A 15,657-nucleotide genomic window follows, 5' to 3' on the forward strand; every position below is an offset into this window, starting at 1 on the left:
TTCCTTCTGCTTAATTGTTATTTGGAACTGTGCCTTGGAAGGCACTACTGCTGCTTCTCCTCTCAATTTGGAAAGTGTGGCAAAGCAGCTCTATTCAGCTTCAGAGCAGTGAACATAATTGGAGCCCTAGTTCGCAAGCATGAAAGGAGGTGCTGTGCCTTTGATTAGAACTACCATTTCTCTGTGGTGTTTATCTGAAGTGTTATTTCTGTCTTCAGTGTTGACAATGCCAAATTAACATTTTACAATGCTTTCCAATGAGCTCCCAGCTCTTGGCTGCTGCTCAGCTCTCCCTGACGTGGAGCCTGATGTCACTCTGCCCTTATTTTAAATGTGACCCAGGACATTTTAAGAAATGTAAAATGTTGAGATTTTTCTTCTTTATAAAATCTTTAAATTCCACACATCGCACAGGATGGTGAGCTGAAATACATTGCAAAGGCTGAGAGATAAGAGGCAAAGAGCCCTGCTAGAATCAGGCAGTCCCAGGATTAACATAATTTTACACTATCTCTGACTGAGGAAAGAGACATTACTAAGTTTCCAGTACCATATAAGCAAGCTCTATTTAGGAGTGGACTCCATACACATACTGTAAGCAAAGTAAAGCTAGGACTGCTAGCAAATATCAACTACTAGTGGGGTGAAAAAAGAGTATTTGCTGCTGTGCTTTACTTGAAAGAAAAAAGTTTATAGATTTTTCTGACTTTCAAATGTGCAAGAAAGTTATTACAATATAGAGCAACTAGTCCTCTGCATCTGGGTGCATTTCACACATCAGTGCCCAACACTGTTATTCTCACTTCTTTTTTTAATGGAATCAAGTGCCCTGTCTACTAAATAAGGACTTTCTAATTTTATGTTATTTATTGCTTCAGAGAGGGAGGAGGAAGAATTTCCTAGCAGAGTAAAAATAAACTGGACATCATCAGCCAGAAAAAATACCAACACTAACTGCTAGAAAGTATTTCATTTAATATAAAACATAAATTATTTAATACATAGATAATTAGTGAAGTCATCAGTAAAAGTTCACAAAATAATACTCAAGTAAAAAAATAGATTAATGACACAAGTGAATAAGGACTACAAGTAAAACAAACAGCATAGCTGGATATGAAATATTTCATTCAGACAAAAACAAAGTATCTTTGGCAAGACTGCTGCCAAAGCAGCCAGGAACTCTAAGAAAACTCCAATGAATCTTCACTATGTGCAGAAAACCTCATCTGAAAAATATAACTGTCTGGAATTTGCAACACTTATTTACTTTGATAAGAATGAGTAGTCCTACTGAAGACAGTGTAGTTACATAGGTTAATTCCCTTCAGAGCTGCAAAATGCAGTCCAAGTGAGTATTTGATGTCAGAAAAATATTTTTAAAAAGCTTACGTTTTCAGGTACACCTTAATGTCAGCACTTCTTTGGAATTTTACCGTTCTGAACACTCTTCTATTTTACTTACAACACATTTTAGAATGCTAACTTAGTAACACATGTAGTGGTTGAGCTTGTTTTGCTCTAGATCACACTTTTTCACTTGATTCTCTGCTCACAGTGGATTGATCCACAGCCTACAGAAATGCCTAAGTGAAAGTTTAATCAGATATTAAATTAGGAAATGTTGTATTTGACAGTTTCAGGTTTTTTCCAGTTCAGTGAGGAGCTGAACCTCACTGTTGATTTCAAGGACAAAAGTCACCCAAAGCAGGTTAACACCATCAGTAAGTCACAACAGGTGGCATTTTGCATATTTAAGTATTTTAATTTCTTTGTTTGTTGTTAATCCTAGAAGAGAGACCGAAATTGCAGCCTTCAATGTGTGTAATGAATATCACACCAGTATTCAGAAATAAATTATGACTATACGTCCCGGCATTCAGGCTCAAAGGCAGTATTTGTCTTTCCATTTGTGCTTAAGTTTGAGCCTCTCACTGCCTTTTTCTTCTTCTTCTTCAATTCCACCCCATGGGATGTAGGTTCATTTTCAACACCATTAGCTGTAACTGATGATAGAGGAGTATCGAGACTCATTAAGTTGTGCTGATTTTCTCTCTCATTCCTCTGTATCCTTTTCTTCTTTTTCTTTGTACCTCTAGAGGAAGGTGGATATAAAAAGAGTAAAAGAAACACAAAGTTAGCCCAAATTTAGAGCTTTTTCCACCCACAGCTGATGTGTTAGAGCAATTGTCTGCCTGTCCCCTTGAGCACAATGCTGAAACAACTACAAAAACTACTGTTCCACAGCAGAACAAAGAAAGAAAAACCATGAAGACAAAATACGAGAGCACTCCACCAGTCTACTTTATCATAGCATTGCCTTGAAAAGAACTCTTCGTGATCTTATAAATCAGCTTGCCTTGATCAATAGTAAACAGATGTAATTAAAAAATACAAATTACTAGCCTCCTTCTCTCACAAAAGCAATTGGACTTTTACTTTTTTTTACATTCCTAAGCTCAGACATCAAAATACTTGTAATTAAAGAGAGATTCCTGGCTTATTTATTCAACAAGAATAAGATTAGTTTTTTGCATTTTAATTTAACTGAATGGGGACAGATTTACAGAATCAAAAATAACTTTAATGTCTATTTATGCTTATCAGACTTCATACAATGCAAAAAGCATCAACCAAGCTCCTGTATTAATTAACTGTATTAATCCCAATTAATGCCTTTAATAGTCTTGTGCATGATGCCAGGGATTTTGCAATGTCACACCACTTCTACCATGAATTTCCACTTTTGGCAGAAGTTGTAACTTTATTTAGCTGTAAATACATAACAATACTTTAACTATAACCTTTCAAGGGCAGGTACTGTCTTTGTTCAAAATCTATATTGTGTCTAGCAAAAGAGGTCTTGGTATGACCTGAACTGTTATGTTGAATGCTTCTGAAACACATAAGCAAATGGATGAATCAAGACAGAGGAATGTAATGTGTGCTGTTTCCCCAAAAAGGGTGCTGCAAGTGCTCTACTGCTGGTGTTACTGTCCTAATGTAATCAGATTTTATACATGAAAATGTTTACACATCAGCCTTGCTAATGAACTGATGACTATCTGCCTATAGTTTGAATTTTTTTAAAAACTAAATTGTATATTTATGAATAAGTGGATTGCTGCAGCTCTAGTACTGGAACATCTTAAAGAAAAGGTTCTGGAGTTTAAGACCTTCTGTGTTATGATTTCTAGAATAACTGGAGAAGTACTGCAGCATAAGGAAACTGCGGAATAAAAATCACAATTTTTCAGTAATGTAAGTACCAGTGTACCAAACTGAGTGTTCAGCTGGGTCTTGTGTAAATTCATGCAGAGAGCACTACAAAACTGTGCCGCTCAACAGAACTGTATAATAGGAATATATCTAAGGAGATAATGTCTGTATTGACAAGTAGTATCTAATCATTAATATTCAAAGGTTAGTATGAGGTTACTATGCTGGTTTCCAATGTAAAGCTACTCTAATTTTGAGAAGCAGTTTTCATCTTTTTATTATTTGAACATCAGATGTGATGATGTATCAAAACAAGACACTTAGACTGAAACCACTGAGCATCTATTATATGGACAGTTCTCTGTATCTTCCAGAGTCTGCAGAAGATAGGTTAACTGCTTGGCTAAGATAAAAGTCTACTACCATCTTGCATAAAATTTAGCTTTCCTACTGCAAAACTTTAATTTCCATCCAGAAATTCTCAAAGACAGACACGTCTTAAGCACTTTCCATTCATTTTCTTTTACAGCAGGTAAAATGAATACTGCTCTAATAAGGCAAAACAGCAATCATTCATTTGGCATACTGAGTTGTGCAGGTGTTTACAGTTTCACTTCTCCATATTGAAAGCATGTACTTGGCAATCACATCTCACTTGATTCTTATGAAATTTATTTACTACATAATTCCTATCATATACATAGATGTGACATGGATATTAAGGTATTTTCACAGAAAACAGAAGAATAACAGTACGTTTTAGGTGGAGCAACTATTTAAATACAGGTTGAACTGGACCTCAAGTCATGTTGATACTGCTATTAGATGCTAAAATAGAAAACTTTTCCAGTTAAGATGGCAATACTAGCATGCATGTGATTTTTTAAGGATATTTCAGACACATCAACTGCAGTAAGCAAGAAAACTACAGCTCTGTCACAGCCCCTGCAGGCCATGTTTTTGATAACAATGAAGTGAGAGTTTTCATGAAAAATAGGCAGCCATGTTTCTGAGATGTTTTATTATCTAATCTGTCCTGTATAAACAGAAATATGTGAGATCTGTCAAACTAATAGCACCAGCAATGTCAGAGGATCCTTCTCTCTTTTAGCTCTCAAAATAAGGCAGAAGCTTGTAGTCTTTTCTGAAAGAAACTTGGTACACACAGTCACTGCTATGAAGTACTATGACATGGAGCATGCATGAACTCAGACTGGAATCTTTGTGATGCTCCCTATAGTTCAGGAGAAGGGAGCACATTTCAGTGACTCAGGCATGTAGGTGTCTTCTCTCACCTTTCCTAAATGTAACTGAAGTGGTTTTGGGGCTCTATTTCTTCAGTGTGACCTCTTTGTCAGGACAGTCTTAGTTTCCACTAAAATGAACATTTCACATTTGTTATGACTCAAAATTCTTGATTTTCCTTAAATTATTTGTGATTCCACATTTTAATTTAGTAACCACAGCGGTAGTGGATCAAGGGTTGGACTTGATGATCTCAGAGGTCCCTTCCAACCCAGCTGATTCTATGATTCTATGATTAATCTGCAATGGCACATTTTTCAGTGGATGCCCTGGAAAGCTCACTCAAAATAGTTGTTTCCTGAAGTTCTACTATGGAGTTGAGTCATACCAAATTTTTGATACTGACTTTTAACAGACTGTATTAACCATCACAGTAACTATGCTTTTAAGGTATTTCCTTCCTTAATGTACATACTATCAGAATAGTTATGCCCAAAATTCAACACTGAATTCTGTCAATGTGTAGTTATACAGCCCATTCCTCATCATACATAAGGGTTAAACTTTCCACTCACACCTTATTGCCAAACCTAGATACAGACAGAGATATAAAATTAAAATTTAAAGGCAGGTTAAAATCAGATATGTATCTGCATCTACAGCATATATGCACAGATTATTTATGTGGGGAGGGGACCAGTGTGGAAAACAATCAGTGAAATAACTTTTCTTAGGTGACAGATATAATGGGAAACACAGGAAGTATTTTCAAATACACTTTGGAAGTACAAATGGTTATAATAGCTAAAGATATTGTGGAAGCTCTTATTTAAAACACTGAGATCTTATCTGCTTACAGCTTTCATGCAATGAACAGACATGATTTTTAAAAAATACAAGTGTCACCATCAAAGACGCTGGTTTGCGCCTTCTTAGAATGTGACAATCTCTCGCAATTCACATTAATTAATTTTTAGAAGGTGCAAAAATAGTTTAAAGTTTGTAGCAATAAATCCTAATACATAGCTAAGGCATGTCAGCGGACAGACCCATATCCTGAGTCATATCCCTGAGTTTTGATTGTCATATACATTATAGCCCTTGCTTTTTTTGGGGATAGAGTGTGTATGCACATCTGTGTGTGCAGATATACATGAACTGTAACTTATTTCACATTTCGAGTGTGAAGCACGCTCTCACTGATAATCTTAAAGCTAATTCTTGTTTTGCTTGATAAAACAAAATAAGCCTTCCAACGTTTTCATAGTTTTCAAACAGCAGTTGTAGAAAAAACACTGCAAATTGTTTTAAGTTATTTCTTGCTTACTGTGTTGCAGGTGAGTCTCTATCTGTGTCACGCTTGGAGACAAATTTTAGGTCCCCTGACTTGCTGATGACTGGTGACATCTGTGAAAGAAAAAAAAAAGGCAGGAAGGTAAAAAGAAGACAGACAAGAGGGCCAACACATGTGCATAGAAAACCCACCAGCTTCCTGAATAAGGAGAGAATATACCTCGTTTGAAAAAGAATGTCTATCAGCCATAAAATGTTAACTCCTATGTGGTTACAAACAAGGAAACAGCACCCTGCTATAAAAAAAAAAAGCTACTTGCAAATAAAAGACAGTTTTCAGGTATATGAAGAAACAGATGGTTATGAATCTGCTTGAAATCAGCCTAAAATACACATGGTCTGTAAAGAATAAAGTTATTTCTGCTCCTACAAGATTAAAAGCACAATGCTAAAAAGACACCTTATTGCACAGTTTTAACAAGATAAACCTGTGGGTTTTTTAAGCCTGCAAGTTTAACTCAAAAGTAGTTGAAATCACTCCAGGTTACTTTATAATTCAGGGCTAGGAAGACCCCCCAAACCTGGAAAAGTTTAAGTAAATTCTCTCATTTCCACCCTAATTAGTGGGTCTCTATACAACTTGCTCCCTCTACAAACAAACCTCTTCTAATTCTAACAGGTCTCACAATTACTGCAAGAATTCCCATAAGGAAATGCGAGTGCCCTTCCTGAATCTTCAGGGACAGATTATTTTATTGGTTTAATATTTTTCTGCTGACTGGGAATAAACAGGATCAAGCTCTCATTGACTTACTGAATTCATATGAACACACTGCCCACAACAACCATGTTCAAACATTAGTCATTGGAATTAGTCTGCTGAAAAAACACAGATTGCTGGAATAGTTTAGACAAAAGTCAGTCTATTAGAATACAATAACTAGCTGAGCTAGGAAGAAAAATCATGTACTTCACACACAAAATCCTTGTTAATACAGCAATAAACTTGAGACTAAGTCAATGGTAAAAGTAAACACAAAAGAAGGAAATATAATGCCACTGATATGAAAATACAAAGGAGTGTTGTAAAGGGAATGACTCCAAGTAATTAATACTTCCTTCAGCACTTACAGCCTTGTGGTTCCCTGCCATACACAATTGTGAATTCACTTCGCTTGCAGTCAAAACAAAATCTTTTTCTGAAAATCCTGTGTGAATGATGTTGGACCATTTTTTAACCCTCTTTTTTGAGTAAATATTACAGAATCTCCTCACTGTACTAATACTATAATCAAATATAAACCATTCCAAAGAACAGTGAGGTAGAATTCCCTGAAGTGCTACTATAGAAGGATGACCTCTTATAAAACTAGACTAAGATTTTTAACACTTTCAGACACATAAACACAGAAAATTATACCTGTTTTACAGTTCGAAGATTAAAGTATCCACTAAATTAATGTGCCTAAGTGAAAATTCTTATGAGCAAAAAAACCTCATCACATAGGCTTTACATATTAAAGCACAGCTCTTTAGTATAAGTACCAAGGAAAGAAAAGCACACAACTGGAGACATTCCACTAGCTGTGTTCTCCACACATGGCAACTAATGAGAATTCCTAGGGCCTGTAGAGAATGACTCCCAATTCTCCACAGCAGTGTTTGAGTATGATAGGTTTCTTACCCCATTCCTACAAACTTCAAAGCATGTAATGAAGAGGGAACTAGGTATTACATCTTTTTGAAGCAGATCTCACTGCTGCTACCTTCTTTTGTCTACACTACATACCTTTGTGACCCTCTTAACCTACTCCTTGAACTACTTTTCCCATCCTAGGGATGTAAGAAGTAACTACTGAAGGAACAAGAGGGATCAGCAGCAGATCCAAGGAGCTGGTGCAGGAGCTGGTGAAACAAGGGGATGAAGCAGCAAGAGGAGCACAGCAGAGTAAATGGAGGCTGGAAAAATAGGCAGGAGGTATTTGGCTCAGGAGGTGGTGGTAACATTTACATGCTGAGAATTCAATGAGGACATATCAATGTAAGGAGCAAGCCAGAGAAGGCTAGAGTTTGGAGGAGCTGAGGAGGCTGTTGATCTCATCTTTGTCCATTTTGAAACCTCTCGACCACTTGTTATACACAGGCAGATCTCTAAGGAAGCTCCAAACAGCTCTGCACTATTGTCACTATGTCTGTACTAAGATTCAGTAAACGTAGCATTGGACCAGATATGGTGTTAGTTATTACATTCATCCAGACTGCAGATCTTAAATATTAATACAGAATTATTAGGGCAGTGTTTGTTTTAAAGAAAACACCCTAATATTTGATACTTATGCATCTTTTTCTGTTTGCAAGAACAAATACTAAACATAGTATAAAAAATTAGCTCCTTTGTAGAGTGCCACTAATGGTGTTCTATTTTGTTGCCATATTCTAATTCTCTATCCTTTGAGAGATACAATCCACCAGAAGGAGAAGAGAACATCAGTTCATATCAACTGCAGAAGCTTGGATTTTCTGAAGTTTCCTTTGCTTTGTTTATGATCATAAAAATTGTAACACAATACATATTTTCCTTTTCTAAAAGGCTTGCTCGCTTTACAGCACATTTTTTTTTTTCATACTTACTATTCTCTGTGATGCCACACAAGAAGCAACCAAGGCAATACAAGTAAAGGCAAAATACACAAAAGTATATCAAGTTCCTAATCCCTGCTGTAGAATCCACACCAGTAAGTCAAGCACTAAACCCTCCCTGTGCAACTCATGGAAACAATCAGATATATCAGAACATAATTCCTAGCAGAAGCTGCAGCAGAGGACATCTAAAGGAAATACTAGTGCCAAAGTCTCATCCCAAGTCTACATCTTTGGCAGTACTTTCCTCTAGGCTGTGCAGAGCTGTCACTAAGACGGATGGTCTGCAGAGGTTCTCTGACAGACTAAGAGGTAGATGGACAGAATGGAGTGGTGCAGAAGATCTATTCAGGTGATCCAAGCCATGACAGCAAATGAGCTTGCTCTATAGACTATTCTGCAGAGAGGAACTCTCCCATAAAAGCTGTTTCTACAGAACTTGATCTAATAAAAGATTCACTGGATCAGAGATGGCAAGAATGAACATGTCTCTCTGCCTTTTCAGACTAGTCTTTCGGACTCAGTATTCAGTTTTTATTTTGTTTTCTATTACACAGTCCATGGATAAAAGACTCATAGTCATGTGTTTAACTCCTCAGAACTCTGCTGATGCCTCCTGACAAAACTGTTATAACAAGTCAAGTTTGAGAGAGATGTGGTGACACCACACTCATCATTTTCTTGCTTGCTATTCTGCACCCGTCCACACACTTCCTGATTAAATGAACAACTGGCAGGGATCTTTGCTAGCAGAATTACATATATTTCTTTTGCCAAGACTTTCCTATTTAAAATGCAATTAACTTATAATTGCTTTTTTCCCCTTTCTAGCATTTTTAAGAACAATTCTATCTAAATCAGATTGACCGTGTTCTAACCCTTATGTCTAACAGTATTAACTTAGTTGTGATCATCTAGTGGAACAATGGCTCTGTATACCATGGACATTGGCATGGATTTCTATCTTCTGCACAAAAGGAAAAATATGGTGGGAAACATGGCTTGACGAATACTGTATGTCAGAAATCAAATCCACAAGATGAGTATTTGAGGGACAACAAAAGGAGGAGGAGGAAGAGTGGAGACAAGATACTTCAGACTGAAGCAATATGGTTTAGAGCAGCTGTTTTCAGTCTTGAAGTCTCGGCCTTTGGGAATTTATCTGTGGTCACAGCTTTGCCTAAGATTTGCATAAAAATTGTTTAATTCTCTTCAGAAAGAGGCTATGAGGACCCAAGGAGAAAATGTGGGGAAGAGAGAAGCTAGCTTGCTAGTAAGAGCTATCTTGGTAATATGTGTCCCTCAACAATATTTTTGGTTCTGTTTGACCAGTTCAGTGGCTCAACCTGATTCTTCCTACCTTTAAACAGACTGGGCACTTACAGTAAATGACTATTTAATCTCTTCTTTTTTTTCTCCTAACAGATAATTATTTGCTTATAAACCAGATACCTTCTCTTTCTTAAATACTATAGACAGAGGCATAAACATTTTTTGAGACACAACACATAGCTACCAGCTTACAAACAAAGTAGTAACACACATGCTTAAGAAAGGGTAATTCATCTTGCAGGTGCAGTCACACACTGGAGGGAAGGGATGCCATCCAGAGGGACCTTAAGAGGTGGGCTGATGCAAACCTCATGAAGTTCAATGAAGAGAAGTCTAGCTCCTATAAAAAGGTCATGCCAAATCCTCGACACACCTACATGTTGAGTGGAGAAGTGGATTGAGAGCAGCCCTGCAGAGAAAGACTTGGGGGTGATGGCTGATGAAAAACTCAACATGAGCTGGCAGTGTGTGCTCACAGCCCAGAAAGACAACTGTCTCCTGGGCAACATCAAAAGGAACATGGCCAGCAGGTTCAAAGAGGTGATTCTCCCCCTCTACTCTGCTCTATTCCAACATCTTAGCATTCTATGATTCTTTAACTCTAACTTGAACAGTAAAAACTGCATTTTAAAGGGAAAACAGAACACCAAGAAATAGGAAACTACAGAACTCAAAAGCTGAAATATGTTAATGTTGGGTAACCTTTCAGAAAAATGGTCCATTCCTCATAAGATGGTGCCACATAACATTTCCTTCAAAAGGAGGATTTCTTAAAGAATAATCAAAGTCATTACTACTCTGAAAGTAGGATTTGTAAAGATATATCTATTTCATAATGCCATTCAACAATTTATGTGGAAGACTACACAGCAGCTTTGCAGACCAATTCTAGAAAAGCATAGTTTCAGCCTAGACATCAATACTTTCAGAAAGAGAGATCTGTAATCATATTAGCAATGAATGAAGCCCAGACTTACAAACTTCACTATAATACATTCTAATTCAATTGAATATTGCTTTTTCAATAGCTGCAAACTCTCTGAACCTTGAAAATGAACACACTTCGCGATGTGTCGAAAGTCTTCAGCTCTATTCACTGCAAGAGTTTCATTGTATTAATTTCTCAGTGTTTCCCTCATTATCATAATCACATCTTCCTATTCCCTCCTCCTCTTCCTAAAAGGTAATCAGTCACTGAAGTGTTTCCCAGTAAACTGAAGAAAGGCACCGTTATAAAAAATAGAAACTGCACAAACTCTAAAATAAAAGTTTTTGATTACGCTAATAGAAAAATTTCTAGCTACTGTTTTTGGAAAGGAAAAGCAAGTTTTCTATGCTTTTTAAAGTTTTAGATTTAATAAAAAAATTTTGAGCCCACAAAAACATACATACAGAAGGAGCTCAAGCCCAGGGGAAAAGCGTCAGTTGCTTGGCAAGTTAGTTTCAGACATAGTGGGCTAAATATTCACAAAGTCTGACAACAACCTTCTCTAGGGGAAGAAGAGTGAGAGCATGAATTATTTATGTGAACAGTGATAATCCCAAACTTTATTTAAATAGACATGGAATCAAGTTGTGATGATCTTTGGGCAGATTATCCAAATTGTGCAATAATAATGTGGTTTTTGACAGCAACCCTTTTGATGCTTATGACCATTATTTTACATCTTGGTATAATTTTTCAAAGATAAATATACTAGAAAGACTATTTTCTTACACTTTTAATGAAAATTGTAAATTAAATTAAATTTTGTTTTTGTCTATTACTACTTCCTACTATTTTCATGTAATGTGGAATTGCATACTTAATATTTAGAATGCATTTTATGTAGTGAGTGGCAAGTCACCTTAAAATTATGAAACATATTCCCAAGATTTTATAGACAACAGAAAATTTCTAGCTAAACCCCCCCCCCACTATCAACTTTGAAACGCTTCTCATTTGCCAAAATTTTGCAAAACCCACATTCTTGTTTCTAATAGAACCCTATCTGAATTCCTGTCCTTTCCATTTTCATCTTAAGGAACCTGGAAACAGCACATTTACTAGAGCAGTCAGATGATAAGTCTGTCTTTATTTCTTGGAATTCTTCATCAGTGCAGCGACACCTTCACTCCATGAAACTTCTATTGGCAGTTTAGAGGTATGTTGTAATTAAAGATGATTATGACCTAATTTTGTGGCACAGCAGTTAAGTAACTCATAAGGCAGGAAAACAAGGTTTGCATAAAATTATTATGTTACGAATGCAAAGCTGATGGTAGAAAGAATTTTGAAAGCAAGTCCTTTGAACTACAGCCTTTTTTTTAATTCTTTGCAAAGGCTAATATTGGATCTTGAGTATTACACCCTCTTCTAATGTTAATAATTCCACTTTATTCACTCATAAAGCTCTGATGATTAGCTAGATATGCATTTGTTATATCTGCAGTTGGAAAACTATTTTTAATTAGACTATCTGGTATTCTCAGTAATTAAAACCATAGTCATATTCAACATTTTAAGTGCCCTATTTAGTCTTGTGTGGTAGTAAAATCTCACAGGTAATTTATATAATGATTTTCACAGTAACTGTTTCGCAGGCTTAACAGAGCTAAATATTTGAGCAATCCTCCAAAAAACTCAGAAAGAATAATATAGCAGACCTAGGTATAACTAAATATTAGGGAAAACATGCTTGTGGACAAAAACAAAACACAACCAAAGAATGAATTATATTTTCCTGCTTGTGGTAACAACTTAAACAAAAACTTAATTATTAATTAAAATATATTTGGATTAAAAAAATCCAAAAAACCCCAACCAAACAAAACACATGGGTATTACAAAGTAATGATTTTTCTTATTTCCCATGTAAAAGAAATTGGTATTTGCTCTTATCAGGTCTTATACTGAAAAAAAATGTAAGGAATAGGAAGAAAAGTTGCTGTGTCACTACTGCAAGACAGGAACTGCCATAACTGATCAGCCCCCTCAGTGGTCACCTCAGCAGCTTTATCTCAGAAGCATCCAGTACTGCCTAAATCCAAAGCACTGTAGAATTTTCATTCATGCTGACAAACATTTAAGACAATTTGTTTCTTCTAAGCTGAACTCTGTTGCTTTTGTAAACCCACTACACCTTCAAGGCATCACAAGTCTTACAGAGGTTAGATTCATAATTTGATTCAACTGTCTTATCTTTTTGATGATTTATTTGGTGTTGATGTGACTTGAAATTTAAAAATCAGTCAGATTTGCATTTCCCATTAATTCAGATGCTTTTTGGAATTTCAGCCATTACCTCAGCCTAAAATGCATTATTAAAGCAATAAATCTCTAAGTACATACATTTAATAGTGTCTTGTAGTAGGTTTATCAAGGTAACTACACACGGCATAAACAAAAATTTCCTTCTACCAATTAGATGTGCTCCATTCCAGATTAATGTTCCCTGATCTTGTTTAACAGCAGAAGGAAAAGAAAAATAAAAGAAAGAAGAGTGCATCCAATTCACATCAGGTACTACTTTATATGCTCTCTCCACTTGTAAGTATATCCTCTTATATAATTTTATCCAGGACTTGTAAATATTTCATTTATTTCCTCTGGGCTCTTCACGATTTTGTAGTGCCCTCAGTTGCTGTGCAAGATAAAAAGCAACGTATTTACTTTGGTTTGGACAGTCATTGTACATTTGCTTCATTGTATCTTTTGAATTTCTATATGTACTATATAGACTACTACAAAATTCCAACTAATTATTAAATATGTAGTAAATTTAACTCAGAGTACCAGTAGAATCCAAGTAAAGAGTATTTCAATTAAAAATTACTAAAACCGAGTGTTAGTAAAAAAGTACTCTAATAATACAAAACCTAGTGTTAGAAAAATGTCAACCACAGACACTTCAAAAATTATAAGCAATCAGAACTAATTCTCACAAAGCTAACTTCTCACAAAGCTGTATAACAAGTACTAGTTGCAAATGTTAGTAACATTAGTGCACATAAAAGTATTTTTATGCAGTAAACTGCCTAGATTTCTACTAGATAAAAACAGAAAAAAAGATGCGGATAACAATGATCGAGTCTAATAACAACAGGTATCTTAGCACTTTTTTCTAATCTGAGTACAAGTGAAACTGGATGATTATAGCAACATATTCCCTCTGGGATACCTTCCTTGCCTCTAGCAACCTAGACAACAAATGAAAGAAATCTTCAGTAACATAATTTTTCCCATATTTGTTAGAGTCTGCCTTTACTGCCAGTACCTGGAAGTAATGCACCCTTGTCTCTCCTGGACAATGGCTTGGCTATGAGTTTCTCAGCTATAAGGAGGTAAAAGATACTTCAGATTAATTATTACTACTCGGTGCAGTGATTAATTCCATTTTTCAAGTATAGTTAGAGACAAAACACTTAGTAATTCAATTTATTGCAGTTGGTTTCAAGAAAACTGCCAAGTGAGTAATCTGTACTCAATAATTTATTAAATGCTACCTCTCTCTGTTCACCTACTAAAAGCAGAAGCTACACAAAAAAGGTTAGTAGAAACAGTATTGAGTATTTTAACCTTGAACACTGCAATGTCTTTTCCAGCCTAAACAGTCCTATAATTAGATAGATCATCTGAAAAAAAAAATCCCCAAAATTGTAACAAAGTAACACAGAGTAGTTTTTGAGTCTTGCAAATCAGACATAAAATATTAGATTCAATTTTAGAAAAGTACGTGGAAAAGTCAAATAATCTGAAAGAATCTGAACAAAACTCACTTTTAAGTAGTTATGTTAGTAACACGAATAAATGAATAGTTGTGAAAAGTACACTTATTAAGGATACAAATATTTTGAAATAAAAATTCCTTAAATTCTAACAGTTATTGACCTAATTTTTATCTTTTTTTTTTTTTCTTACAAATTATCCCATGTTTTAAAACAAACATCAGTCTTATTTCACAGAGGGGATACAAGCTATGCAGTTTCTAATCTTCTTCTAGTGAAGTGAGAATCAAGTGGCCTGCTTTGCACATAGTAGAATCTCTAAAGCTCAGAAAAGAAAACCCTAATAAAAATCAAATGCTCAATTTTTCTTGGACTAAAAACCAGGTCCTGCTTCTTTGTCCTTCTGCACATACTGTATTTTAACTAAAATCACAGAAACAGGAATGCTTATGCACACAGTATAGTATGTGGCATGTAAGCAACAACATAATGCCATATGCAATTGCAACCCAGTATAAGTATATGGTGGAAGTGGAGAGATAGTAGATAGTGTCGAGGCAAAAGCCTTTATTACCTTTGCTCCTCCAAACTATGAAGTCTCTATAGTTCACCCTCCTAAGCAACATACAGGATAGGTGCAGCCACTCATACTGGAGACCCATCAGCAGCTTTTAAACAGAAAGAGCCACCGACAAGTAAGCACATTTCGATGAAGCATATCTCCTCATACGGTATAAAGGCTTCATGATCACATTGCGTATCTTTAATTAGGACATTACAAGAACTGGAAAACTCCCAAGAGAAAAACATCCCAGTTCTTCCCTAAGTAACCCCATAGATAAGGAAATTTCATGGTTGAAAATCTGAAGAACATGTGGGCAATGCATATTCCAAGAATGACAGTCAAGCACGTGAAATTATGTCAGGTTTTGACAAATCCATATTGTTTCCTCAACCATGATTTACATCAGGTAGCTGTAAGAGATACTTCTGTAAACCTTGGAGTCAATGGGAGATTTGCCCCTCATCAGAATGGTGTAAGTAAGCAGGATATTTAATTGACAAATGGCAGAACAGCTGATTCCACGCAAGACAAACATTAGACTGCTGCTGAAAATCTACCTGCTTGCCTGGAACGAGGTCTACACATAAGAAATTATTACAAAAAAGATAAAAAATTAATACAGTCCATGTGTACACAAGAGGTACAATATAACACTA

General features: G+C 35.8%; 1 protein-coding gene across 10 annotated transcripts in view; it reads right to left on the reverse strand.

Moving 5' to 3' along the window:
- Window positions 1-955: 955 nt before the first annotated feature.
- Window positions 956-15,657, reverse strand: part of AHI1 (Abelson helper integration site 1) — a 95,334-nt gene continuing 80,632 nt past the window's right edge. For 7 of the 10 annotated variants that reach the window (XM_017829717.1, XM_017829713.1, XM_017829715.1 and 4 more), the window contains 2 exons: window positions 5,792-5,871; window positions 956-2,095 (listed from right to left, as the gene is read on the reverse strand). In XM_017829717.1, the coding sequence (XP_017685206.1) occupies window positions 1,864-2,095; window positions 5,792-5,871 (312 nt within the window). In that variant the 3' untranslated portion in view covers window positions 956-1,863. Of the gene's footprint in view, window positions 2,096-5,791; window positions 5,872-13,985; window positions 14,043-14,833; window positions 15,105-15,657 lie in introns of those variants that run through there. The other 3 variants (XM_017829721.1, XM_017829722.1, XM_017829720.1) reach the window with 3 other exon arrangements.

This window comes from Lepidothrix coronata, unplaced genomic scaffold (genome assembly GCF_001604755.1).
Source record: "Lepidothrix coronata isolate B3197 unplaced genomic scaffold, Lepidothrix_coronata-1.0 Scaffold167, whole genome shotgun sequence".
NCBI lineage: Eukaryota > Metazoa > Chordata > Aves > Passeriformes > Pipridae > Lepidothrix > Lepidothrix coronata.